Genomic DNA, 27314 nt, shown 5'->3' on the forward strand with positions numbered 1-27314 from the left:
AGTTTTGAATCCAATTTCTTTTAAAAAGTTTCTGTACAATTTTACAAGGAACAAACAAACGAAAATTCAACAAAAGAATAAATAAAAATACATTGGAAGCTGCAAAGCTTGAACTATGCCAGTTTATGGCTGAAGACCCAGGTGTCTGGCTGGCTTGGGAAGCGGGCTGGTCTTTTAAGTGTATTTCACACAACAAAGATAAAAAGACATCCAGAAAAATTCAAGCGTGCCCAGAAGCCCAGCGTCTCTTGTTGAGGGCCTCCCACACTACAGTGCCACAGACACCAAAGCCAGCCTCGAGGCGGCTGGTGCCTAACTGGCTTTTATTTCTTACCAAAAGCTCAAAATCCAGCCAATTTTTGTACAGAAAGTTGAATGTCAAAAAGTCTAAAAAGTAGGAAATGTCCAGACTGATTTTGGGAAAAAAAATAATACTTTGGCATTCTGAATAATAGAATAATAAAATTTAAAACATTACCCTATTATCCAGTTTTATATTCAGAGTATGAAATCACTTTGTACAGTCCTCAAAACTGACAAATTTCACCAAGAGTTGTCTCCTTGAACCGATGGCACAGGGCTACGAACCCCACCCCCCACCCCGCCCCCGACACACGCACAAAAACCATAAATCTCACTGTACGAATATGTGCTTTTTCTATATATTTATTACAGGTACAACAGAGGTCTTCATAAATAGTTGCATAAAATGTTAAAGCCACAACATTGCACATGATATGAAATAAAACCAAAAAAAAAAAACAAACAAAAAAACAAACCCCAATGAGCGCATTTACAGTATTTTCATCGGACTGTATACTGCTCAACAATCTGATTGACGGCTTAGGGGGTGGGACGCGGGGGTGGGGAGGGGGTAGCAGGGCAGGACCCAACCTGACCTCCTCGCGGATGGGCAGACCCCTTAGACCCCTCCTAAAGGAAGCCCCGGGCGGTGGGCGGGAAGGCAGGGGTGAAGGGAAAGGGCAGACCGAAGGCAGGACCAGTCTTATGTACAAGTAAGGCCTACATTTCATCAGAGCAAACGATTCATTCTATTTTTATGCAAAAGTTTGAGGTTGAATGCACATTTCAGAAGCCCAGTCTGGCGTCCTGGCGAGAGGCACACAGACGGGGCAGCTGGAAAAAGCTCAGAGCCAGGGGGACCCCCGAGTTGGACGAGGCCGCCGCTGGGGGTAGGGTGGGGGGGCTCTTCCCCAGAGGTGTCCAGTATCTTGTTTTGTTCGTTAACACCAGTGGTTGAACATAGGCATTTGTTTCCTTGAATAAATCCTGGAAAATGTTTTCAATTTGCAAAATGCTATTCGTGTTCGTTTAAAAAAGTTTCTTTTTATTTTTAAAATTTTTTTTTTTTTTTTTTTGCAGAAACCTGAATAAAAGACTGTGACTCAGCAACGCTGTCTCCGCTCTCGCAGAGTGTTCCAGAAGGCCTCCACCCCTCCCCCCACACCCCGCAGGGCTTGTGGCCCGAGTCCCAGGCAGCTGCAGAGCACAGCTCGCTCGGGAACGCACGCGGTGTCACACGACGGGACAATCGGGCAGCGGACTGCTTACGTCGTCGTCGGTTTGTTGTTTTCTCTTCCAAAAAAAAATAAACAAAGTCAGACTTAACGGCTGATTGGCAGGTGAAAGAGAATGAGAAAGGACTTCAAGACAGGTCAAACTCGAGGCAGAAGCCTGCTCTGTAAGAAGTTTTTCATGCTACGGATAGGTCGAACGTCGTTCTGGTGTTTGCGCCGCTCAATGAAGGAGGTCAGTCTGGACGTGTCGAGGACGCCCGCGCCTTTGCCGTGGCCGTGGCCCGCCTGCAGCCACCGCTCCTGGAGGGCCGACGCAGCCGAGGGGCGCTTGGCGGGGTCCTCGTGCAGTAGGAAGCACACGAAGTCCTTGGCCCTCTGGCTCACTCCTTGGAAGTAGTCCTCTGGGAAGCTGAAGTCCAGGCGGCAAATGTTGAGGCAGGTCTCTTCCACGCTGTCGTCCAGGAAGGGGGACACGCCGCTGAGAAGCACGTAGGCCAGCACGCCCACGCTCCACGTGTCTGAGGTCAGGGAGACCGGGTTCCCCAGGATGATCTCGGGGGCCGCGAACTCGGGGTTCCCCAGCAATGGGTGGATATGGTAGGTCGTGTTGAGTTGGACGGCATCTCCGAAGTCAGCCAGCTTGATGGTCGGCTTGGCTGAGCTCTGATCCACGAGGATGTTCTCAGGCTGGGAGACAGGATAAAACAGCCGTCAGGGGACTCCCGCCACCCCACTCTTGGGCTGGAGCTCTCCAGGAATCTACACGGTCGACTGTTCACGTGGGAAACGGACTCGTCCTGGTCTGGAACTTCCGAGGGCTGCCCCCGTACAGAGCCTGGGATTCACTCTCCTTCCTGGCATCGACGGCGACACTGCGCCTCCTTGCCTCGTCACCCTGCCCTGGTCCTGCCCCAGGAACTCTATGAACTATCTGCAGATCTCACGTTTGTCTACTATGTTCCGGTTTGTTTACGTTACTGAAAAGCCAACTCTAGAGCAGAGATGAGACATCCGCGTTCCCATCTTCCACCCCCTGCATCTCTCCCAGTCCCTGGGGGCTCCTGGCCCGGGTTCAGAGGAGGGCCCAGGAGTGGGCGTCGTGTCCCACATGGATGCGCTGAGGTCGCCCGGCATTCCCGTCCCTGGGACCCCGCTCACCTTTAGGTCCAGATGCGCTATCCTGCAGTTGTGAAGGTATCGCACGGCTTCCAGAACCTCCCCCAGGTACGCCCGGATCTTCCCCTCCGTGAGGTTCCCCCACCGCACCACGCAGTCCAGGAGCCGTCCCTGGTCGGCCCTGCAGAGGGAAGGGTGTGCGGCTGCGTTATAGGGTCAGTTGGTCACTTTAGAGCGACCACAACGCACGTGTCACCTCCACACCCCGCTGTCAATGTCCAAGCAACGCTTGGGGACCACACCTCTACCCGGAGGCAGCCCAGGATCAACAGGGTGATGCCTTAACCTCATCATGGAGGCGAGTGGGGAGCAAAGCACCTGGAACCCACAGAGGGAGCTGGTAGCAGAGACGGGCGCACCCAGGCCCCCTGCCCACCCCACCCCAGCAGACGGGCGCACCCAGGCCCCTCTGCCCACCCCACCCCAGCAGATGGGCGCACCCAGGCCCCTCTGCCCATCCCACCCCAGCAGATAGGCGCACCCAGGCCCCTCTGTGCCCCCCACCCCAGCAGGCTGGACTCAGACCTGCTCCCTGGATCTGAGCACATGACCTGGGCGACTGCCTGGCACACAGTAAGCACTCTGCTGGGGAGGGAATAACGTGAGACCACCTCCCCAGCCTCAGTCTTGTCAACTGTAAAATGGGGGACGTGATGGCTAAATGAGAGAATATAAATAAAGTGGGCTTCACGTTGGACTCAGAGTTTGCCTGCTGTGAAATTACTTTTAACTTTAAAGAACCCTTATACAGAGTTGCCCTGTGCCAGGGACTAAATGCTTTCTACCACTCGCTTAGTCCTCACGAGAGCTCTCTGGGAAGAGTGTTTTATTGTCCCTCTTTCATACAGATGAGGAAACTGAGGCACAGGGAAGGCATTAACTTCCCCAAAGTCACACAGCTCATAAAGGAAACTGGAACTGCAAGGAGGTGGTCTGGTTCCAGCCTCTCTGAACACTGGGCTGTGTTGTCTCTTTGTAATACAGAAATTTACAGGAAGATCGGCCAACTAACATGATTGGCTGATCATGATTACATGTCCAGTAATGACATGTAATCAAGGGAACTTCGGTAGTAAGTAGCTTGTTATGAAAATAAATCCTATTAATAGTATGATGAGGCCCAACCATTTAGTATTCCCGTGGAAAGAAATGACAGCCGAATGCACTGCAAATTTAAACCAGAATCAGGGTTTGCAGGAGATTCTGACAAGGAGCCTAGGCCTCTTTGTCTTCCCTGGGAGTAGCTGAGCAGAGGCTGTTAGGCATCAAGCTTCTACAGCCAGAAGGCACGTTCCCAGGTCCTGAGGGCCCACAGGGGCCAGGTCTCCACCAGGACACCACCTGAGCCCTGCAACAGCCCTTCAGGCAGCTGAGACTCGCCAGGAGCCGAGGCCACGGGCCCAGGTCCACTGACGCGCCCTCTGCCCAGGACACGGTGCTGGGGGAGGCTAGGGAGGGCCGGCCTGCTCCCTCCGCCATCTGAGAGGTTTGTGGGGCCAGCGAGGGGGCTGAACAGGCCCACGGTGACATTCTAGTGGGACCCTGGGGCGGGGAGACTCCTGGGGGGTTGGGGTGGGGGGCCGAGGCCGGACCTGGGCCCGGGGCCCGGGGCCCGGGGCAGAGCGTCTGTGAGGAAACACGACCAACAGAAAATCAGGAGCAGGGCCCCGAGGGAGCCCTGCCAGCGAGGAGCAGGGCCCCGCCGGCCAGCTCTGAGACACTCGCTTCCCACAGCGCCTCGGGAATAGGAGGCGGTGCAAGAGGTTTGCTTGGGCCAATGGAAGTGAAGTCATAAACCCAAGCGAGAGTATGAAGTGAACTCCCTCTAAAAAGCAGTAATGGGAATCTAAGTAAAGCTCAGCGACGAGGTGTTTCAGAGAGACCAGAACATTCTAGGGGCCGGGCTCCCATCCTGGCTTTACGGACACTTTGGGCCAGTGATTCTGTGTCTCTGTGTCCTGTGTTGTCGTGGGATGTCGAGCAATGACAGCAAGATGTCTGTGGACTTTGCTGAATAACCCGGGGGCAGAGCTGCTCTTGGCCGAGGACGCCAGCTCCCCGGTCTTAAGTTCCACACTCCTTATCTTTAAGTTCCACACTCCTTATCTTTAAACGACTCACGTGTTTACCGAGAAAGCACACACGGCCGGTATGTGTCATAGGGACCCAACCGCCCCAGACAGCGCTCTTCAGCGAGGCACACCTCACCCTCCCATCTAAGCACCCCCTGCAGGGCCGGGCAAGCTCTGCAAGGGACTGGACAGGCCCCAGGCCTGAGCTGGGAGCCCGAAGCGGCAGACAGGAGCAGGTCTGAGTCAGCCCACTCCAGGTGCCCCCCAGCCTGGCTCGCCCAGCCTGGCAGACACACGGGATCAGGGCAGCCTAAGGTCATGAGCAGGGGTGTGGTCTGCAGAGGTCTGGCCTCGAGGGAAGCCGGTGGCATCACGAGGCTGGCTGAGACCCCCGGGTGTGCGCCTCCTTATCAGCAGCTCATACAAAGACTATACTTCCTTCTAGTATCGGTGGAAAGCTCTACAACTGTGGACTCTGATAGGAGACATGTTTTCAGAAGTTCTGTGAATTCTAAAATCCCAGTTCCTATCCTTCTGAGAGAATAAACAGCAAGACCGCTTGGTGTTGGAGCTGGGGGCTAGGAGGAGGGAAGGTGGGGGGGGGTTAGGGGGAGGGGGAGCTGGGGGCCAGGGGGAGGGGGGCTGTGGTCCAGAAGAAGGGGGGTGCTGGGGTCCAGGAGGAGGGGCCTGGGGTCCAGGGGGAGCTGGGGTCCAGGGGGAGGGGGGGCTGGGGTCCAGGAGGAGGAGGGGCCAGGGGGAAGGGGGAGCTGGGGTCCAGGGGGAGGGGGGCCTGGGGTCTGGGGGAGGGGGAACAGGGGGAGGGGGGCCTGGGGTCTGGGGGAGGGGGAACTGGGGTCCAGGGGGAGGGGGGCTGGGGGCCAGGAGGAGGAGGGGCCAGGGGGAAGGGGGAGCTGGGGTCCAGGGGGAGGGGGGCCTGGGGTCTGGGGGAGGGGGAATAGGGGGAGGGGGGCCTGGGGTCTGGGGGAGGGGGAACTGGGGTCCAGGGGGAGGGGGGCTGGGGGCCAGGGGGAGGCGGGGCAGAGTGTGTACGCACATCTCCAGGACCAGCACGTAGCTGGTGGGGGTCTCGAAGGTGTCCAGGAGGCCCACCAGCAGCGGGTGCTGGAGGTTCTGCAGGATCCCAAGTTCGTGGGTGACCTGGTCACGCTTCATCAGCTTCTTGTTCACAAACTTAGTGGCCACGGCTCGTTTGGTGCCTTTCTGATCACATTTCTTCACGACAGAGAATCTGCCCCTGGAAAGCAGGTGGGAAGATCACTCTCAGAGTGCACCGAGTGGGTCACGGAAGAAAGACCCCGTTAACCCAGGTGGACTGGACGCGCATGGCCTCCCCAGCCCTGCTCTCCCCTCCAGCAGAGGGGCTGCAGCCGTAGAATGGCCTGAAGGGAGCTGCCCGTGTCTGTGACTCTGTGTCCCCCCATCCTGGGGACAGACGCCTCCTGAGAACGTGGCCATGTGTCTTCTCCACCCTCTGACCTCTGTCAGCAGGGACCTCATGACGGCCCAGGCAGCTTCCACCTCTGCTCTCACGGAGACCTTTCCTTACCGTGTGAAGAAGCGTGGGAAGGCCTAGTCAGCGGCTCCTGTCCCCCACGCCCCCGACTCTGGCCAGCAGTACCTCCTGCCATCACCAGGTCTGTCCTACAACTGCGTGTGGGGCAGCTAACCCACTCGTCTCTAGTCTATGGTCTCTGGGGCTGCACCCAATGAGCCACCCTGGAGAAGCCTCAGCTGCACCCTGGCGGGATCCAGGTAACAAGACCCCGGGCCCTCAAGTCTGGGCCTGCTGTCCTGGTGGGATGAGATTCAGGGCGGGGAATGTGAGGGACAGATGTAACTGTGGCCGGGGGCAGACTGGGGAGGGGCTCAGCCTGATGTGCCGGTCAGTCATCTGTCATGCCCGTCAGTCCTCTGTCGCCACACGGGGTGGTGGGCACGCTACTTGGGGCTTCTCCTCCCACAGACCGTGCCGTGCCATGCTTAGTCACTTCAGTCGTGTCCGACCCATGGACTGTAGCCCACCAGGCTCTTCTGTCCATGGGATTCTCCAGGCAAGAATACTGGAGCAGGTTGCCATTTCCTTCTCCAGGGGATCTTCCCGACCCAGGGATCGAACCTACATCTCTTACGTCTCCTGCATTGGCAGGCGGGTTCTCTACCACCAGCGTCATCCAGGAAGCCCCCTCCCAGGGACAGGTAGAGTCTATTCTCCTCCTTGAATCTGAGCTGGCAGGTGGCTGGCTCCGTCCACAGACTATGGAGAGAGCGCTGCTGTTGGGCTTTGAGAGGCTGTAGCTCCTGCTTCTGGCTCCTGGGATGCTCTGCCATCACACCAGGAAGCCTGGGGTGGACGTCTATGTGCAGAGAGGCCACAGACACATGGGTGGCCGGGTGATTGAGCCCGGGAGGGACCAAGGGAGCAACTGCCTTGTCAGGGGCACGTGGCGTGAAGTGGTATGTTGCTGCTCTGAACAGCAGGGGTGAGCCTCATGTGGCGACAGGACTGATGGGCATGATGGACGACTGACCGACACATCAGGCTGACCCACACAGGCTGGCGCACAGATCCCTGCAGCTGGCCACTCCAGGGATACACCCAGGAAAGGCCCCTGGGGTGTACCCTCGGCTGCTGGGAGGCTTCCTGGGAAGCTTTTAAAAAGGGACAAGCTGGGCAGTCATGCTTCCAACCCCCTCCTGCCACATGACGTCCTGCCAGCCTAAGCCCTGGCTGCCATCTGCAGAGAAAACACCCCTCTGGGTCGATGCCCCCTCTTGGTTCGTGCTATAAATCTCCAGGCATCGCCGAGACCTGAAGGGCAGCTTCAGCCTCCGTCAATGGGATTCCACGAACTACGTCCCGTCAGAAAGGGTCTGAGCGACTCTCCCCAGGACTCCCCAGAGGACGGGGCGTAGCCAGTGCCGCCCTGGACGCAGAGCTGGAGCGACTCCATCACGTCACTGGACGGCTCATGGTACGACACCTTAACTCTTGCTGGGTGCCTGCACTGGACCTGTCCTCTTACTTTCTCAGTGTTTAATATTGAAAGGCAGTTAACGGTTACATTCCAGATGCAAAACGCCTAACTTCCAACTGCTGGCAGAACATGCCAACTCTCTCTGTGCTCCTACGGAGCTCTGTCTCTTGTGCTGCTGGCTTGGGAGGGCCCTGGGTGTTCTGCCGTACCTGCCGAGCTCGGCCACCTCGCTGTAGAAGCAGTCAAAGTTGTCCTTCCAGGTCACCACGATGCCATCACTCCCTGGACCTGCAAGAGAGGAGCATCTCCCTGAGCCTGGTGAGCGGGACACCTCTTGGGCGGAGACTGGAGCCCTGCGTTCAACGCGGCGGCCGGAGGGGCTGGTAAGGGTCTGAACTGAGGCTGGAGGGTATGGAGACGGGTCAGAAGGATAAGGTCCATGCTGCGTGCGTGCTGGGACTTGGTTTGAGACAAAGACGGCTTTAAGTGACAGAAATAAACACACACTTGCTTTTCCATTATCTTTCCATTCGCGTTTCTGTAAGCCTGTTGCAATAAATAGTCTTCTGTTTCTCCAAACTCCCTTGTGCTAGTGACTTATTAAAAAAAAAATCACCTGTATAATCTCTATGACACCTTTTAAAAATCAGAACACTGCTTATTCTTAAGGTTTTTCCCTTCCTTTCTTTCTTATGCTATGACCTGAAAACACAAACCCTTCCTTTCTCTGACTTTAGGTTAAATGTATGCGGTTAAGATACAGGGGATAAAAGTTCTAAGACCATTTTACGTACTATCTACACACAGAGCACTCCTGGGCTCAATTCACCTTGGAGGTTTTCTATTTATTCTTAGTTTTAAAAAAATTTATTTAATTCTTTAATTTTCATTCCTGGATGCAGCTGCCTATAGCTGGTGTGGCTGGAGGACCCAAGAGAAACCTCAGCTGCCCTGCATTGCATGGAGGCCTCCTGTGAAACGGCAGCTGGGAATTAGGCGGTATGTGGTTGCTCACTAAGCATCTACATACATGAAGTGCAACAAAAATTCTAAAAGACCTAAGATACGGGTTCTGCCTCCAGCAATTCAGAGTTGAGCAGAGGAGTGAGATCAGGCCTTTCTGGGAGTGCATTAGTCCCATCAGGGTCGCCTTGTGCTCAGGGCTGGGAGGACATACCCTCTGGCAGGGCTGTAGGGTCTAGGATGCACACAGAGCCTGCACAGGGCTCACCCACACTCCCCTCTTTCCTTTCTTTTCATTCTGCATGAGACCAACTCAGAATAGGCCCTCTTAGAGTCAAAGCATCAACTGAACACTCGGACAGGGGAGAAGTTGGAGACGAGAGTGTGTTTTGAGTTATAAGAGCACAGAACACCTTGCTCCCACCTGGAGGCTGGTGTCAGAGGCTCACGAGCTCAGTGGCCATGGACAGAAGCCTTTGCTGAGCGCCGCCCCCGTCCACGGTCACCCTCCCAGAGGCTGGCTGGCTCCTTGCAGCCCCAGGGTGACTTGTCATGTCTTTCAGGACACGTCGGCTGTGTGGGGGGCTGGGGTACAGCTCACCTAGAACCCTCAGGCTGGCTGAAGACGAGGCTGACCCCATGTCGTTCACCGCGATGCACGTGTAGACGCCGTCGTCCTCGGCGGCCACACCCACGATCTTCAGAGCGGCCTCTCCCAAGTCGCTGCAGCAGGGGAGGGCCCAGGGTGTTCACAAAGCTTGCCCCCACCCCCACGCCAGCCCCCCAGCCTCTCTCCTGTGGTGTCACAGGAATCAAGGAGCTTCAGTGCTGATGGGCAATTTCAAGTGGGATTCCAACCCTAGCTGCCCACCCAGGGACAACGCGTCCCCTCAAGGGAGGCATCCCAGGGCCGAGGTGAACCAGGGAATTGACCGTGGGGGTCCCGGTGGAACGAGGTCATGCTCACTGCCAGACACACGGACCCCGAGGGGGCCTCCCTCACCTGTAGGAGATGCTGTAGTGACCGTCGTTGTTCAAGGTGTTGTGTTCAGGGCCCTTCCAGGTGATGGAGGCCTTGGGGCGGCCACAAACCCGACATCGAAGAACAACGGTCTCGCCTGCCTCACACGTGACCTCACTCAAGGGAATGACGAATTCTGGGGGAACTGCGTGAGAAAGGAGTCAGTGAGGCCAGACACCTGGCCCTGGCCTGGCGCCCACCCAGAGCTCCAGAGAAAACCTGGGTCCACAGGATAAACTCGAGTGTCCCCAAATGCTCCCCAGACCTATGCTCTGTAACACCAGAAGAAAAAGAACAGGACTCACCGTCATATATGTAGTTGGGATTGAGAAGCTGAAATGGAAAAATCACACGGTTATTAACCAGTTACATGAGCTATTTTGAGATATGTTGCTTTCATTCCAGAGTTGCAGTTATTTTTGAAAGATAAGAGGAAACACGATGTGGCTTGCCTGGGCATCAATCAAAATTGACCACACTCCCACTGCTTTTGAATGCACTGGGAAGCTTCGTGTCATCCAAATGTAGTTTTTTCTTCCTACTCACAAACACCAAAAACTCAGAGATGCCCCCTCTTGCCATCCTATGGGCTGAGTTCTGTGGGTCCCTGGACCCCCTCCTTCTGTAGAACAGGCACAGCTTGGAGCTGGGGCCTTGAATTCCCCTCAGGAGAAGCTGCCTTGCTCTCCAGGCAAAACCCACACAGGTTTAAGGTGATCTGATTACAGGAGTCATGTGGGCTGGAGCACCCGCCGAGGGAATTCACTGCAGCCAGTGACCACTGGTCTGGGCCACAGCCGCCCTGTGCTCTGTCTGCTTCTGAGGATCCAGAATCTGTCTCCCTGGAGGCTCATGTGGTAAAGAATCTGCCTGCAATGTGGGAGACCAGGTTCCATCTCTGGGCTGGGGAGATTTCCCTGGAGGAGGAAGCGGCAACCCATTCCAGTATTTCTGCCTGGAGAATCCCATGGACAGAGGAGCCTGGCGGGCTACAGTCCATGCGGTCGCAGAGTCAGACATGACTGAAGGACTCACACGTCACTGGGAACACAGCAGCGTTCTTCCTGTGCCAGGCATATGCCCACTGAGGTGCACACCCACGCACCTGGTTCCTCAGACACCTAAGCGTACCTGTGCCACTCTGTCCCCATGAGCCCCCTACAAAGCCCCTTGGGTCTGCTCACAGGGCAGAGGGAGGCGGGTCGCTGCTGGGCAAGGCTGGGCACCAGGTCTGTGCCTCCTCCCGGGCCAGGGCCAGCCCCTATCGCTCCTGAGATGCACAGGCTCCTGGCGACGCCATGCTCACCTTCACAGATACCTTGTTGCTCAGTCCTTCCCGAGACTTCCGGTAACCGTTCTCTAACTTGCCTTCCCGTTTGCCGTCTTTATCTTTTTTCTCAGATTTTTTCCTTAAGCGGAGTGCTGTGTGCCAAGATGTTGACTTCCTAGGGGGAGAACGACGTGTTGTTAGTATTATGCCTTCCTGGTGTTCAGTAAATGACTCCTGGAACCATCAGGGAAGCTGAGAAGTGTCTTATACGGATACAGGACGACTGAGATTCCTTTAGCAGCCGTGATCTCTGCTAAGGAAAACTTTTCTGCGATGCTCACAGATTAAGACCGACAGCTTTGTAAATCAAGTTTTAAAGATTAAACTATAAAGATGTCTGTGATGGCTAATTTTATGCATCAACTTGAAGGGATCTAAATATTTGGTCAAACATTAATCCGGGTGTTTATGGATGAGATTAAAACTGTAATTGGTCGAGTGAAGTCATCTGCTCTCTGTAGTGTGGTTGGCCCTGCAGCCACTCAGCTGAAGGCTTGAGCTGGACGATAAAAGCCCAGCCTCCCCGAGTGAGAAGGAATTCTCCAGCATTCTGCCTGCACCACTGGTCTTCTGCTGGCCCCAGTGCATGTCTTAACTCACCAGGATCCATAAGTCAGTTTCCTTATGTTCATGATAACCACTCCCCAACCACACACACCCCCTACTGTTTCTCTGGAGAACCTGAAAACACAGCCTGGGAATATTCTTGAGAAAACCAAGTATAAAATAGGATTCTTCAATGGCGTACTAGAATAAAATATTCCCATGCATCAAGGGAAAACAGGGCAAGGGACTCTCGTGGGAGATGGGGTCTTTGTAGGCTGAACGCAAGCCTGGATGTCTCGTGGGGTGCGGGCGCTGAGCCCAGAGGTTTGGGCACAGTGCTGGAATGCTGGCCAGTCTGGGAACAGGGTACATGGCTGCAGGGGTACAGCCATGTTTGGAGGGGAAGGTGACCGCCATCAATGCAAGTCTGGTCTTTGGAGGCTTACAAACTGCAGCTCTGTACAGCTCTCACTCCCAGAAACTGCCTGGCTGGCTTCTCCTGTCGTCAGAGAGACTCAGGGAAGGGCAGAGTTGGAGACCAGCACCTGAATTCAGGCTTCTTTACAGTAACGTTCAATGTGGCAAATTTGGTTCCAAGTTTCCTGCCTGAAGTAATCAGGTACATGTAAGGCTTGATGGTAACAGCATCCCGTGATCTTCAGTTGCAGCTACAGAATGAAGTTCTTCACTGATGCAGCTCCAGCACACCCAGTGTATGTTAGGGGGCCGTGGAAAGTCCTCACCCCCGACCCAAGACCTCTGGGAACTAAAATACCATCATGCAGCTTAAAATACCATCTAGCAGCTTAAAAAAGCTGTGTGTGTGAATGCAGATTAAAAGAAACATCAGAATGAGGAGACCAAACCGGTCTATCCTAAAGGAAATCGACCCTGAATATTCATTGGAAGGACTGATGCTGAAGGTGAAGCAATACTCTGGCCACCTGATGCGAAGAGCCAACTCATTGGAAGGCCCTGATGCTGGGAAAGATTAAGGGCAGGAGGACAAGGGGACGACAGAGGATGAGATGGTTGCATGGCATCATCAATTCAATGGACCTGAGTTTGAGCAAGTTCCAGGAGATGGTGATTGGCAGGGAAGCCTGGTGTGTTGCAGTCCGTGGGGTCGCAAAGAGTCGGACACGACTGAGTGACCGAACACCACTGTCGCCACCACCACCAACAGAGTTAAGTCTGAGAGGTGCACGCCACCCCACAGTCACTGTGTGGTTCCACACGGCGCTTAGACCTGAACTTGCTCTGCAGAGCACAGCGCATCTTTCTCTCAACGGGCATCACCCTTCCAGGGCCCCGAGGCCTCTTCTGCGCTCAGCCCTCCCTTGCCCCCCTACTCACTTGAGAGTCCCGTCAGGGTTCTCCATGATGACTGCACTGGTGTGCCCCAGGACGAAGCCCGGAATCCAGCCCTCGGCTGCGGGGCACTGGTCAGTGGCGGCTCGGAACACCAGAAACATGTTCTGTTGATTGCTGGCCAGAATTTGAACGACCTCTCCTTGATAGACGTTTATCTCATCCTCCTTCACTGCCGTGTAGTCGTGTGTCACCAACATGGTGGAGATGTTGCTACCGCTGCTGCTTTCACTCTGCAGGGGGAGAGACGGACAGAAAGGCAGAGCGGAACTGAAAGGGGGTCTGAGGACGCCAAAGCGCTCGTCCGCGTGCTGACAATCGAGTAACGGACAATCAAGATTTCTCTAGAAGCAATGTAAGGATAATCTAAAACGACAAGACCACAGCGATGGCGAAACACTACTTTTGGAAGCTTGATTATTTCAGGTCCATCTTCCTTACACCGTTAAAGGGACGGCTCGTCCTTCTGTTAATGCCACGCTGGGTTCTGTCTATGTCACTGTGACCATCACACTTGTTTTAAAAAGCATTAAATTAAGAAACTGCAAGGAGTAAGCTCTTCAGCTCACTGACAGAGCAGATCATGGCAAAGCCTCCAAAACTTGCAGATGAAGTGTTGAGAACGCGTTCCAGAATTGTGCCAAGCTGCTTGCATCCTTAGTCATTTTCCACCTCTTTCCTTCCTAAAAGAAGAATGTGGGATAACTGAAGAGTAAGCCAAGCACTGCTCTGCTCTCACGGAGAGTTACTCTGCCTCCTTTATGCTTCCCGTGGTGGGTGGTGCGCCTATGAGCTTGCATGATTCCCAGGTCCTGAAGACATGCTGCTGTCCTGGGCATGTTCAACATGGCAGAGCAGCAGTGGACATAGCTCCATAACTCAGGTTTCAGGGACATCCCTGGCGTGGGAAAGTCTATCTTTCCCATATCTTGGCGTTCCATTGGGACCCAAACTCTTCGAGGCAGTGCTGTGTCTTAGTATCCATCATACTGACTGACATGCAGCAGGCACCCAATAAAGGTTCAGTAACTCAGTCAATGAGGTGAGACTGCAAAAGTTAAACAAGATCATTTCTCAAGGCCATCTGCTCAGGCGCACAAGCTGAAGTGGTGTTCGCTGCAGACTAGAAGAAACACAAAAGCTATTTGTCCCAAGCTGTCATTTACCAGGTGACTTTTGTTCCACGGGAGGAGGAAGAAGCCGAGACCTCCGGACCCTCGTCCAAGGCCTTCTATCAACAGCTGGGACGTGGAGATGGTGTCAGGAGCTGCACTAGTGTGTCCTCAGAGGCTCCCAAAAAGGATGCTGTCTGGATGGTCACAGCTTTCCATGACTCCGATGACACTTCCCTCCGCTGGACTCTTGGACACCTGGGGCAGCTCCTGGGTCGGTGTAGACACGACGCTCAGCAACTTGCCACATGCCTGTCAGCTCTGGGCTACTGAGCTGCTGTGAAGACACACCGGAGCAGACAGCTGGCCACCGTCAAGGCGCCTGCGTGCTGGCAACTCCAGGGCTCTGGGCCGCACACCGGGGTGGCCAGCTGCTCGGTGCCATCAGGGCTGAGGAGTCCGGCACGCGTTCCCGGCCCTCCGGGATGCCCACGCTGTCCACGTTGGGCCTTGGCCTCTGCACACTCCTTTATGCAATTTTATCCCTTTAGCGTGACTTACATAGCAGCACCCCATAGTTTTGAGGCTACAAAGCCACATTTGCTAGAAAACATGAACAAAAACCAAATTCTGTGGCAGAGCCATGTTTGGTCGTGCAGGTACCAGCCTCTGTCTCATCATTTGAGCATTCTACCACAATCATAATAGCTCTTAGTAGTTTCTGAAAACCTCCCATGTACCAGCCTAAGTATTAGGCATTTAAAAACCTATCTCAGCTAATGTTGTCAGACACGATCCTCACCCGCTGAAGAGTGGAGCTTAGAAATTTACAGGGGCCACCCAGTCATGGAGAGGAAGGCAGGGCTTGTCCTTTCATTGCTGCCTGGGGGTGGGGTGGGTGCAGGGAGGTCGTGCATCCATGTCTAGGGGCTGGCACAGTCACTGTCTGGGTTAACACAGCCCCTCCACTCTGGCTCGCCTCAGAACTTTCCAGAAGGTGCGCATTAAAGGAGGAAGAGGGACCTGGGCTGTGGGTTAGGCACAGCTGCTGGGCTGTGACCGCAGACAGGGTCACAGAAGCAGATGAGGAGGAAAGAGGCTGCTGCTGACCCACCAAGGGGCTGGGACGGCTGGAATGGGTGGGAGCAGGCCAGGTGACAGCTCTTCTTAACTGGGATACTTAATAACTCGAGGAGACTTTCGAATGCCCGTGCTAAGCCTCTAGTGGTCTTCCCACACCTCCAGGGCATTTCTGTAAGGTGCTTGGATTCGTTTACAACACTGGCAATTTCCTTTTCCAGCTAACTGAGCACATTAGAAACAGCGAGAGGCAGAAATAAGAGACATCTTTTGCAACCTAAACCCTGCCAGCACGTGTGCTGGATTGAGATCGAGCATCCTGGGGGGAGCCGGGGGTTGGGGGGGACTAACCGTGGGCACTCGCAGACACACAGACCCAGCCCAGGCTCCTGCACTGGGGCGGGGGAGGCCGTTCCTTCTGAAACACAGCCCCCCTCAGGTGCTCAGGGGGAAAAGCGTTCAAGTCAGGATGGGCTCAAGGGCTGCTCCCTGGCTGACTCGGAGTTGTCTCAGCTACGAGGCCGTGCCTGCACCCTGAGCATTCACCTAGGTGCCGCATCACTGGGCCTCTGCATCTTTGCCTCCAGCTGACGTTGGGTTTAGATGCCCACCTGCATACCCAGCATTTCAGAACTAACAGGGGATGGGGGGCCATGCTACTCTGCAGGACACATACAGGTACCACAACCAGGACAGTGGTGATGGCCACAGCAGAGGATGCCTGCCCTGATCACTTCTTTTTGAGAATAAGGCTGAAAGGCTAATAAACGTACAAAGAACCATTTCTCAATTTCTTCCTCAATTACACAGAAAGATTGAGGTGAACAATATACACAATGAAAAACTGGAGGTGAGAATAAGGCCAAATCAACTCCAACAAGGCATTAATGAAAAGTCCAGAGGAAAGAGAGAAGCATGCAAAAGCCAAATAGCTTTTTTTTTTTTGGATAAAGAGAGACAACAGACCCTTTCAGGGGAAATGTATTTAAAAATTTATAAAAGGATCAAACATACACTCATGAGAACAGTTCTATTCCCTCACCGCATGCTTTTAGGGAGGTGTTACGGATCGGATTCATCAGCCCCTGTAGGAAACCCGACAGTGAGGAAGCCGCAGGACGAGAGGGGGAAGACCCACCACCGCAACCCTGGGGCTGAGAACGCAGTGACCGGCGAGGCCCCACAGCGCCCCCTGCTGGACAGAGCCTGGCGCCCCACTCCAGCCTGCCTGAGCCTCCGCACCCAGCCGCCGGCCAGAGCCCAGCATCCAGAGGCCCTTAAGCAGTCTCTCTTCCAGTGAATCGTGTGCATTTGTTTTTGTTTTTGTTTTCAGGTGGTGGTGGGGAAGGGCAAACTTTTCCACTGGAGAGATTCCTTCCCCTCATTGTGCCAGCTGAGTTTGCTTTGAGCTGCTGTTGGACATTTCTTGAGTTTGTTTTTTTTTCCCAGCAAATGAGTCAAAAACGCTGCAAAGATTAATTTAAGGCATAAAAGGGCACAACCAAGCGATGAGTAGAAAGCTTAAAGAGTGTATACAGGTTTCAGTTTACACAGGAGGTAGACGGCAGGACACGGACCCCTCTTTAAAAAAACAAAAAAGTGCGAGGAAAGCAGGGGCGGCGAGAGAGAGAGGAAGTTCCAAGATACTCGGCTGGTCGGAAGATGTGAAAAGCTCAGAGATGCTGCATTCATTCGGAAGGTTAATGGTCTGCGTTCCCAGTTGTTAGCGGACACAAAGCAAGGAGCGAGTTAGTAGAGACCCGGGGCGCGCCGTCCGCCGGGAGCAGGTTAGCGGGCATTCCCTGCCGAGTCCAGGGCGCGGAATGCCGAGGAGCTGGTGGAGCCCGGAGTTAGTACGAGGACAGCGGCGGCCAGGCGGGAGGTTTAGAAGAGCCGCGGGACAGAGGCGGGCGCAGGCGGCCGGGCGCTCTTACCCCGTTGCTCTGGGTGGACTGCACGGACTGCTCGCTGGCCGAGGAGCACGTGCTCATGCGGTCCGCATCCTTGCCAGGGGCCGCGTGGCACCGTGCCTGCCGCTGCAGGGAGTCGCTGTCCCCCGGGAAGGTGAAGGAGCCGGGCCGGCTGGCAGGGGAGGCAGGCACGGAGCTCCAGAAGGAGCCCCCCTTCTGCAGGGGGCTGCTGGGGGGCAAGGGCTCCTTGCCGAACGGAGAGGGGGACGCGGCGGCGGCGGCCAGAGGTGAGTGCAGGGGCGAGGGGGCCCCGGGCCTGGCCTTGCCCAGCGGAAGGGGGCCCGGGCCGCTCCGCGGTGCCTCCTTGGCGGCTCCGTCCTGTGGCAGCACGCCCCCGGACGACTTCCGGGGGCTCTCCAGCACCTTCATCTTGGGGATCGGCTCGGTGTCTCGCTCGGGACCGTCGGGCTCGCTGCTGGGGGGCGCCCTGCCAGGCGGGCCGGCGCTGGCCTCCGGGGCGGGGCTGCGGCTGGGAGGAGGCGGTGGCGGGCCCGGGGTGCACGTACCTGACATCTTGTCTGCCTCTGCCTGGCTCGAGGCTGCAGAGGAGACCAGCACGGGGGAGTGGTGTCTGACGGGCTGGGGAATCCGGGAGGGTCTACTTCTGCTCGAGCTGCCGCTGCCGCCGCCACCGGGGCCGCCCCCACCGCCGCTGTGGTTGCTGCCGCCGCCCCCGCCGCTGGGGGCCCCGCTGCTGCCCCCGCCCCCGCCGCTGCCGCCGCCCCCGCTGTGGTTCCTCTGATATTCGATGGGTGATGTCAAGGCTGCAAGGCACAGGAGAGACTCCGTCAGGGCACCGTCACACGGGCGAAGGGGAGGAGGGGGCACAATGACCCGAAAGGAAGGGCTGGCTTAGTGCCCAGGCTCACGTCACCTGGGGGTGTCCACCATCGCCCAGTCACCCGGATCCGGGAACACCCACCCATCCTCCGGGGAGCGGGCTGGCTCCACCCACCAGGGAAGGAAAAGGAAAAGGTCTTGGATTTAACTGTTGTGTGCTTAGTCGCTCAGCTGCATCTCATTCTTGCCAGCTCACGGACTGTAACCCACCAGGCTCCTCTGTCCGTGGGATTCTCTAGGCAAGAGTACTGTTAAGTATGAACGAGTTAAACTGGTTCTATCAAGGGCGGTCTGCAGGTCTCAGGGAGAACGACAGGTGAATGGGGAGCAGTCTGGAGGAGAGGTTTCCTGCCCAGAACACTGAGCACAGCCTAAACATTTCCACCCCAGGGGAAAAGGAGAAGAATCAGCCCCGGGCATCCCTGCAACAGTCAGGGTCCCCAGGAGGCCCAGGGCTGCTGGGGAGACTCAACTGGGGCTCCACAGGTACCATCTGGTTCCCACAGGCCAAGGCGGTATTAAGGACTACCTTGGGGAAGGCGCTCCACAAACCCTGGGGGGGTCATGAAGCTGTCCTGTCTCTGGGCTTAGTGAGTTAGCTATGTCATTGTCTGTTGGAAGATGCAGGCAACGTGCCTGGTAAGATACATGGGAACACTGACACAAGCCTTTGAGTGGGGCATGGCAACCCACTCCAGGATTCTCGCCTGGAGAATTCCAAGGACAGAGACTGACAGGCTACAGTCCATGGGGTTGCAAAAAGTGGGACATGCTGAGTGCCGAAGCACAGCACAGCAACACAAATCCTTGCAGAGCTAAAGAAAACCTCTGTGATGCTGGACAGTCAGATGTAGCCCCTTCCTGCCTGGGAGACTTCAGGCTGGTGTGGAGGAGTATCCTGGAGCCAAACGACCTGTGATGTGATAAAGCCGTGTGGGCCGCCGCCCTGCATGGGACTAAGGGGAGGGAGTAGTGGGCCCTGCTCCAGTCCTGACCTCCATCCACCCTTGAGAGCAGCGTCCTCAGCATCTCTGGGCTGAGAGTCCAGGGGTGAATGGCATGGCCCACTCATGCCTGTGATTCAGGAGGCAGCTCAGTTCATTTTAAAGAAGATGGTCTGAGTTTAGAGGTTTCCCAACAGTTACATGTTGTGGACTGGCATTCAGTGAAGCACTCAAAAACAACACATTTAAAGAGATCTGCATTCACTGACAGCCACGGGAGCGGAACTATTCTTCCCATGCATGGGAACCGTCCCCCTAATCCCCCTAGCCCCAGCCATCCAGTTGTAACTGCACACACAAGAAACGTTCCGTCAACAGTCTGGATGGGAGCCTGGGGTTAACACTCGGATGATTACCCCTGGGCCAAAAGTGCCACGCGACCTTGGCCTTTCTCGAGCAGTGCCTGTGCTCCTGGCTCCTGAATGTCACTCGAGCTGTGGGGGTGGTTTTATGTGACAGAGAGATTACAATGTCCGGTTGGACCGGGCCATAGACACAGAACATGGACATGGAGAAAAGGACAAAAAAAAGACAGCAGTGCGTATCTAGTTCTCGCTGAATTTTTGATGCTCTTCAGTAACTGCCAAATTAAAACTAGAGTCGAGGCGGTGGCCCCAAGGAGAAGCGAGCAGGTTCAGGTCAGGGACACAAAAAGTCTAACTGTCTGCAACGTCAGGTCGGCGCCTCGGTCTCTATCCTTGTGAAGGCCTTTCTCTGGGGTGTCGCACCTCTCTATTGTCCTGGGTCGTACTGTATTATTATGGTATTTCTCCTCTCTAATCAGCTGTGTCATAGAAGCGGGAAGGAAAAAAAGATGCCTTGTTTTTAATACGGAGGAGGGCAGTCTAGAGGTACCATGTGGTGGAACATAAATTTTAGAGTTGCACACAAGAATGTCTCCAACATCTCCGGCCAATTCCGTCTGCTGCCTTAGTCATTCTCACGCATTCCTTTCCCAGGATGGGCTCTGGGGCGCACATGCCATGGGAGACCATGGGACAAAATGAACTGGACAGCGGGAAGGGGCTCACCGCCAAGAGCCAGATGGCTGCTCTGCGTCCCTACTCTGCCACCAGCATCATATGGAACCTGGAGCAGATTACAAATCCACTTTGTGCCTCAGCTTCGCCATCTATGAAGTGGGAATGCTATCGGGACTTGCTGCTTCAGGTCACTGGGAAGATGAATGAAGCACTGTTGGGCAGTGCTCGGTATAGTGTCTGGTCCACAGTAACTGCTCAGAGTCCTGTCACTACTGTGTGTCACACATACAATATGTCACACATATTGTTGTATGTGACAGGAGAGAGATGAGAAGTAAAAATGTGTGCGTTAGGGAAAGTAACCACACACATTACCGTTTAAAAAATTGCGCTGGTTTTCTAAAATCTGGTTGATTTCATGGATCCACGTCTGCCGGACACTTGGACTGGATGAGTGCAGGATGAAGGTCTCCACCACGTCACCCGTCCGCGATGTCAGAGAGAACTTACAGGGATCATTTTCCACGTTTTCCTCCAGGCAAAGGCAGCTCACCTTAAAAAAAAAAAAAAAGAAAAAGAAAAAGCATTATTCACAATGGCCGAAAGGCAGAAGCAAACCAAGTTTCCATCAACAGATGGATGAATAATCAAACGTGGTCTGTATACACAGTGGACTATTATACAGCCTTTAAAAAGGAAGGACATTCTGTCACAGGCTACACCACAGGTGAGCCTGGAGGCCACTGAGCTACATGAAATGAGCCAGGGGGAGAAAGTCCAGCACTGTGATGACTCCCTTTGGATGAGGCACAGAGTATTGTTTAATGATGATGGAGCTCTACTTTTATAAGATGAAGAGTCCTGGAGATAGATGGTGGTGATGGTTGGCTGACAAGTGTGAACGTACTTAACACCAGAGGGCTGGACACTGACAAACAGTGTATGTGTCGGGAAAGCCCCCTGGAGAGGGAATGGCTACCCACTCCAGTATTCTTGCCTGGAGAATTTCATGGACAGGAGGAGCCTGGTGGGCTACAGTCCATGGGGTTGCAAAGGGTATGCCATGACTGAGCAACTAACATTTCACTATGAAACAAACAAACAAACAAACAAACAGAAGCACAAAGTGCAAGTGCAAAGTAACGCTCCTCTTGGGTCAAAACTGAAACCGCCACTCTTTGGCTGGGCTGCCCTTTTTACCACCTCCAAAATTAGTATCTCGAAGCTTTTTAATGATTCTTTTAACTCAGGCCTATGGGGATCACCAGGAATTTAACGAGTAGCTTCAACAATTAACTAGAATGTTAATCTGCTGGGACCTGGGGTCTCCTCATCTCACTCTTGGTTTGTTCCTTTACAGGACTCGGGGCCATTGGCAGTCTTGTTTTTTTCTTCTGTCGGAGAGCAAGCCACCCCGGGGCAAAGACTGCCTGCCTTGTCCAGCCCTACGGCCCCCTGCCTGGTTCTGAGTGCAGAGAAGATTCTTGCTGAATGGAGAAGAGAAAAAGGTAAGCTATCCTCTCGAAATCCATGCCTCTGAACTTGAATAATTCACATGGTCCTAGAGAAGGTGGAGCCAAAAAAAACTAGCAAAGGTGAGGCCTTCTCACCGTGGTAAAAATGAACGCTGTAGCCGTACGCCCCCCATCAGCCACTGGGGAACTCAGACAGCAGAGGATGGAGTGAATTTAAAGGGTGTGAAAAGTATTAGAAAATTCTCTAAATATTTAATGAAGATCAGAATTTGTTGCTATTCAGTCTCTATGTAGTGTCTGACTCTTTGAGACCCCATGGACAGCAGCCCACGCCAGGCTTCCCTGTCCTTCACCATCTCCTGGAGCTTGCTCAAACTCCTGTCCACTGAGCTGGTGATGCCATCCAACCACCTCATCCTCTGTTGCCCTCTTCTCCTGCCTTCAATCTTTCCCACCATCAGGATCTTTTTCAATGAGTCAGCTCTTCACATCAAGGTGGCCAAAGTATTGGAGCTTCAGCTTCAGTCCTTCCAAAGAATAGTCAGGGTTGATTTCCTTTAAGATTGACTGGTTTGATCTCCTTGCAGTACACAGGACTCTCAAGAGTCTTCTCCAACACTATAGTTCAAAAGCATCAATTCTTCGGCACTCAGCCTTCTTTATGGTCCAACTCTCACATCCATACATGACTACTAGAAAAACCATACCTTTAACTCTACGAACCTTAGTTGGCAAAATAATGTCTCTGCTTTTTTAATATGCTGTTTAGGTTTGTTGCAGCCTTTCTTCCAAGGAGCAGGAATGATTGGGACATGTCATCATTAAAAAGGACACATTTTTTCAGTGTACCGGGTATATGCATTAGTGCTTGAGAAAACAGGCAAACATGAGCTACCTTGATACTGTTCTTGAACAGGAATCCTGGCATGGAGAAGCCCTTTTTTTTATCCAGTGGCTCACTGAAAATGACGATCTGCTCGAAGAGGAACACCCGCCTCTCTTTGCAGCGAGGCAGCAGCCCCGTGTCCTGGTCCGTGACCAAGAACGTGTCCTGCAGGAGCAGCTTGCCCTGGGCCACGATCTTACCCTGGAATGTAGAGAAGGGTGCAGAGGAACAGGAGAAGAAAACATTGCATTCAAAGTTAAGACACTGGAAATTTTGTTTTCTTTAGTTTTCCTCCCACAGAATGATGTATTTTCTTGTATTAATTTATGGAGTGTAACATTTCTTTTAGTATAATAACGTCTTAGAGCTAAACAGAAAAATCATCTAAATAAAATCCTTGCCAGCTCTTGTGTAACCCCTGGCCTCAGTTACAGTCAGAGACTGAAAGTGGATGGAAGGGTGTAGTTCGCAGCGGAAGAGTACTTCTCAAGGGGCGGTCCACGGCCAGGTGCCGCTAGCACCCTGGGTGGGACCTGCTCACAGATGCTCAGGAGCCCTCCAGGAGAGCCCATCTGTGTGTGTGTGTGTGTTTTTCGGAGAACTCCAGCACCAGCATGTTAAACTAAACCCACTCCTCTAGCGAAACAGTAAGCAAGAAAAAGAAAAACTCCCGTCTCCTTACTCGACAATCAAACTGGGGGAAAAAAAAAAAGGATTCTGGGCTCTGGACATCCTCATGCTAGTAGGTAGTACGTAATCTGAGTGGTCTGGCAACTCAGAGAGAAGTCTGTGACTAACGGGGAGCCCAGGGACCTGGAGTCAGGCTCCTGGGGCTGACAGATGAGATGGACGGGCCCCTGCTCATCGTGCCGGGGAAGGAGGCTCGCTCCTCCGCAGCAGAGGGTCCTGGAGACAGAGCAGAGGCCTGCCTGCTCCTGCCACGAGGCGCTGGGCTTTGAGCAGAGGAAGGTCCCCCACAAAAGCAAATTAGATGCACCCAGATAAGCTGAAACATAGTATCACTCAGGTTGAGGGACAGTAAGAGAAGACAGCAAACCAAGCAGAAAGGACCGGCTTTCTGCAGGTGGAGGTCAAGCATCCCAGACACAGCAGCAAGTTTAAAGAGGAGCCACATTACGTCGAAGCCTTGTAGCCTCCCGACGTTCATCATGTCGTTGCAGCGCTTCGGGACGACACACATGACCTCCACGGCTCTCTGCAGGGTGGGCGGAGGTGGGGAGCAGAGTGAGCCTTCAGTTCCTGGGGCCAGGCTGGAGCACTAACCCTCCAATCCGCCACCTTGTTCAGTTCCTCCCCTGCCCGCCCACGCGTGGACAGAGGGCACGCCCAGGGGGCTCGGGAGACCCCCCCGACCCCACCAGAGACAAGCTGCTTCAGAGACGCACCCAGCGGGGTGTCAGTACCTCTAGTTCTGATGTATCCAGGCTGGCCTTTTTGGAATACTTGAGGAAGTCCTGTAGGAGGAAAACAGACAGAAGGGCATGACAAGGGTGATGGTCACACAGCAGTCCCCTTTCTGATCAGCCACGATGCCAGCCACTGGGCCAGCCTCGTTTTTCTCTCCCAGGAACACAAAGATGAGGTATCCCCAGGCGGACTTCAAGCCACAGGAGCGCAAAGTCAGGGCCAGCTGATCTAAGCAGGTCGTGGTTCCTGTTTCACCCCAAGATAGGCGCTCATCTCTCTTTACCTCCAGGTTCTAAGTTTTATGTGTGAAGGGATCTCGCCACCTCCAACAGTCACTTTTACCATGGAAAATGGCTTGACTTTGTCTTCAGGGGTGCTGAGGAATTTGAATCACTCAAGGGCGGTTGCTGAGCCCACAGAGAGGAACTGGCAGGGACTAAACGTTTAATCTGAAGCCCCAAGGAGACAGAAAACCTGTAAGTGGGTCAAGTATTCAAGATCCGTGGTGGGGAGAAAAAGCTCACTTTCACGGATGTTTTGCGTCAGAACCTGATGTAAATGAAAAATTGAGAGAACAGTATAAGGGCTCGCCTTAAGTTTTAAAAAAACTTACTTGGAAATATTGGAAATCAGAAACAACAAGACTGCTTCTTTTTTTTTTTTTTTTTTTACAGAAAAGATGCTCATCACCTGCCCAGCCCTCTGGTCCCCCTGCCGATGCTCATCACCGGCCCAGCCCTCGGGCCCCTGCCGATGCTCACCACCGGCCCAGCCCTCGGGCCCCGCGGAGCGGGCTCGGGCCGGCGGAGCCTCACCTTCAGCAGTAGCTGGTACTTCGTGATCCTCTGCACGGGTTTGATCAGCAAGTCCGTGAGCTGCAGCCTGTGGCCCAGGCGCTGCTTTAAGTCCTGGGGTTTTGGAGGAGGAAGGAAAGGACTCGAGTGTTGTCTTTTATTCAGTTAGTTATTCTGTTTGACATAACAATTTTATGGTCCATCTAGAAGGAAAACCTTTTCTGTTTTATGAAACCGAAAACCAGTGCTTAACAATCTAGACATCTGAAGAGACTAGCAAGCACAGAAGGTTGAACGTGATTCGTAAGATGTGCTTATTGTTAATCATTTGAAATTTAAACTTAAGAATTACTGGGGCTTAAACAATTTCGCACCCCTGAAAGACATCACTTATATGTGGAATCTAAAATATGATACAAATGAACTTATTTACTAGACAGAAACAGAGTAGTCAGAGAAGACAAATCCATGATTACAAAGGGGACAGGGGGTGAGGGAACAGATAAATTCAGAGCCTGGACCAGCAGAGACACACCACGATATACAACATAAATAATAAGGCGGCTCTGTATAGCACAGGGAACCACACTCAATATCCAGCAATAAATCACAGTGGAAAAGAACACATGCACATATACAGGTATGTATATATGTATAGCTAAATCACCCCCACTGTATATCAGAAACCAATACAACACTTTGAATCAACTATACTGAATGCTGCCTTTTAAAAGGCACTTTCCAGTCCCTGTAACTCAGAAATGCTAACTACATGGTAGGAGAGATGATGAGAAAAGAGGCCACACTGCACACGGCCCGCCAGTGCTGTGCCACCGCTCGCGTTTCAGCTTTCTGAGCTGTTTTTCAGAGCATCTTCTATGCTTGCCTAAAAAGGCCTTTTTTTCAATTGCTTACTTTTATTGATACAAATATTTCATTTCTAGGCTAAAAGTTTAGATCATGAATTATCCTGCATGTGAAAATGAGCCCTAGTTTGAAATTGATTTTAAAACCTGATTTTTTTTAAGGTTACTCATTTTTTAAAAAGTAATTCTGTTTACTTATTTTGGGTGTGCTGGGGTTTCGCTGCTGCTCAGGCTTCTCTCTAGCTCTGGTGAGCGGGCACTACTCTCCTGTGGCAGCGTGTGGCCTGCTCGTGCCATCCAGTGCACGGATGTGTTGCTGCGGAGCACGGACCGAGGGTGCCTGGGCTCCAGAGCACAGACTCAACAGCTGTGGCTCCCGGGCTTAGTTGCTCCTCGGCATGTGGCATCTTCCCGGGCCAGGGATCGAACTGGTGTCTCCCGCACTGGCAGGCAGATTCTTTACCACTGAGCCACCAGGGAAGCCCCAAGCCCCTGACTTTAGCCGTGACCCCAGTGCTCTGAATGCTGAGGGATGTGATCACAGGTTGAATTTATACTCACTTCTCTGGTTTACAAGAAAGAAATACAAGTTCAGGACTCTTATAACTGAGGCTAGTTTCTTGACGATTGCTTAATCTCATGGGAAACGAATTTTTGGAAATCAACTGTAACCAATGATTCAGAACTGCTTTGTAACTGAGTCTTACCTCAAAAAAGGTGTCAATGTATTCTGAGACAATGTGTTCAGACTTTGGTTTATTTTGGCAATAAACTATGTACATGTGCAACCTTCTCTCCTAGGAAAGGAAGGCAAACAGGTGGGTTAGAACACAGGAAGCACGTGCACGGTGTCAGTGCATTCGGAAAGCAACTGTTCTCTCGAGAAAACCGCATGGTTAGGCTCTTGGGAGCACATCCCAGGTTCCTGATGCTGGCTCCAAAAACAGCCCTTCTTTGTCTTTCCCTCATATATATCAAACCCCATGCTTTACCTGGGAAAACACCAGGGGCGGGGAAAGCACGCAGTTCTTGGTATTAAACCAAGAATCGCTTTCCCACCTTCAAATCCTGCCAGTGGCTCCGGGAAGCCTGGCTTTTTTTTTTTTTTGAACGAGGTTAGAAAAAGCTCTTTAGTCTTAAATACTGAAGGCAGTCTTAAATACTGGGCCATGACTTCCTGCACTGACCCTCAAAGTGTGCTGTACACACCCCTGGGGTCCTGAAGGCCTCCTGGGGACCCATCAGGTCAAACTATTTTCAAATAATACTAAGTTGTCACCCTCTTCTTTTCATCTGCAGTGATGTGCAAAACCGGTGGTGGGAGAAACTGCTGGCATTTTAGCAAGTATCCCTCACCACGGCACACACCAGCTTCAGCTAAGACTGTCCTTGATGAACTGATAAAAATTCATTGTATTAAGACTCAACCACGGGCTATACACCTTTCTAACCTTCCTGTGATAAGACTGGGGTCCTGGTGACACGCCTGCCTCGTGTGACAGCAGGTGCAGCAGCGCCCTCGTGTGGCTGAGCCATGAGCTGAACCAGCTGCTTGTTTTTACTTAAAAGCCTCAAGGACTATAATTACTTATGCGTGGGTATCTGCTAGACCCTTTCCTGAACATGGATAAAATAAGCCTGTTGTTTCAAGGCAAACAACCTGCAATGTCTATTAATAATGAAAAATGAAGCTTTCAAGCAAAAAATTAACATTTTGGAGAATGTGGATCTGCCATCTTGAACTTGACCATGAAAACGAAAGTGAAAGTCACTCGGTCTTTGCGACCCCAGGGACTATACAGTCCATGGAATTCTCCAGGCCACAATACTGGAGTGGGTAGCCTTTCCCTTCTCCAGGGAATC

General features: G+C 53.2%; 1 protein-coding gene across 4 annotated transcripts in view; it reads right to left on the reverse strand.

Annotated features, from left to right (window-relative positions):
- Positions 1-1331: 1331 nt before the first annotated feature.
- TRIO (trio Rho guanine nucleotide exchange factor) overlaps positions 1332-27314 on the reverse strand; it is a 361479-nt gene continuing 335496 nt past the window's right edge. For 2 of the 4 annotated variants that reach the window (XM_070774837.1, XM_070774838.1), the window contains exons 42-57: positions 26159-26248; positions 24607-24699; positions 23788-23838; positions 23502-23579; positions 22373-22564; positions 20378-20555; positions 17140-17939; positions 12999-13246; positions 11073-11211; positions 10072-10099; positions 9749-9911; positions 9347-9468; positions 7992-8070; positions 5841-6041; positions 2697-2835; positions 1332-2225 (exon numbers count right to left, since the gene is read on the reverse strand). In XM_070774837.1, coding sequence (XP_070630938.1) covers positions 1677-2225; positions 2697-2835; positions 5841-6041; positions 7992-8070; positions 9347-9468; positions 9749-9911; positions 10072-10099; positions 11073-11211; positions 12999-13246; positions 17140-17939; positions 20378-20555; positions 22373-22564; positions 23502-23579; positions 23788-23838; positions 24607-24699; positions 26159-26248 — 3150 coding nt within the window. In that variant the 3' untranslated portion in view covers positions 1332-1676. Of the gene's footprint in view, positions 2226-2696; positions 2836-5840; positions 6042-7991; positions 8071-9346; positions 9469-9748; positions 9912-10071; positions 10100-11072; positions 11212-12998; positions 13247-16102; positions 16672-17139; positions 17940-20377; positions 20556-22372; positions 22565-23501; positions 23580-23787; positions 23839-24606; positions 24700-26158; positions 26249-27314 lie in introns of those variants that run through there. The other 2 variants (XM_070774840.1, XM_070774839.1) reach the window with 2 other exon arrangements.

The sequence above is a fragment of the Bos indicus genome, chromosome 20 (assembly GCF_029378745.1).
Source record: "Bos indicus isolate NIAB-ARS_2022 breed Sahiwal x Tharparkar chromosome 20, NIAB-ARS_B.indTharparkar_mat_pri_1.0, whole genome shotgun sequence".
Classification (NCBI taxonomy): domain Eukaryota; kingdom Metazoa; phylum Chordata; class Mammalia; order Artiodactyla; family Bovidae; genus Bos; species Bos indicus.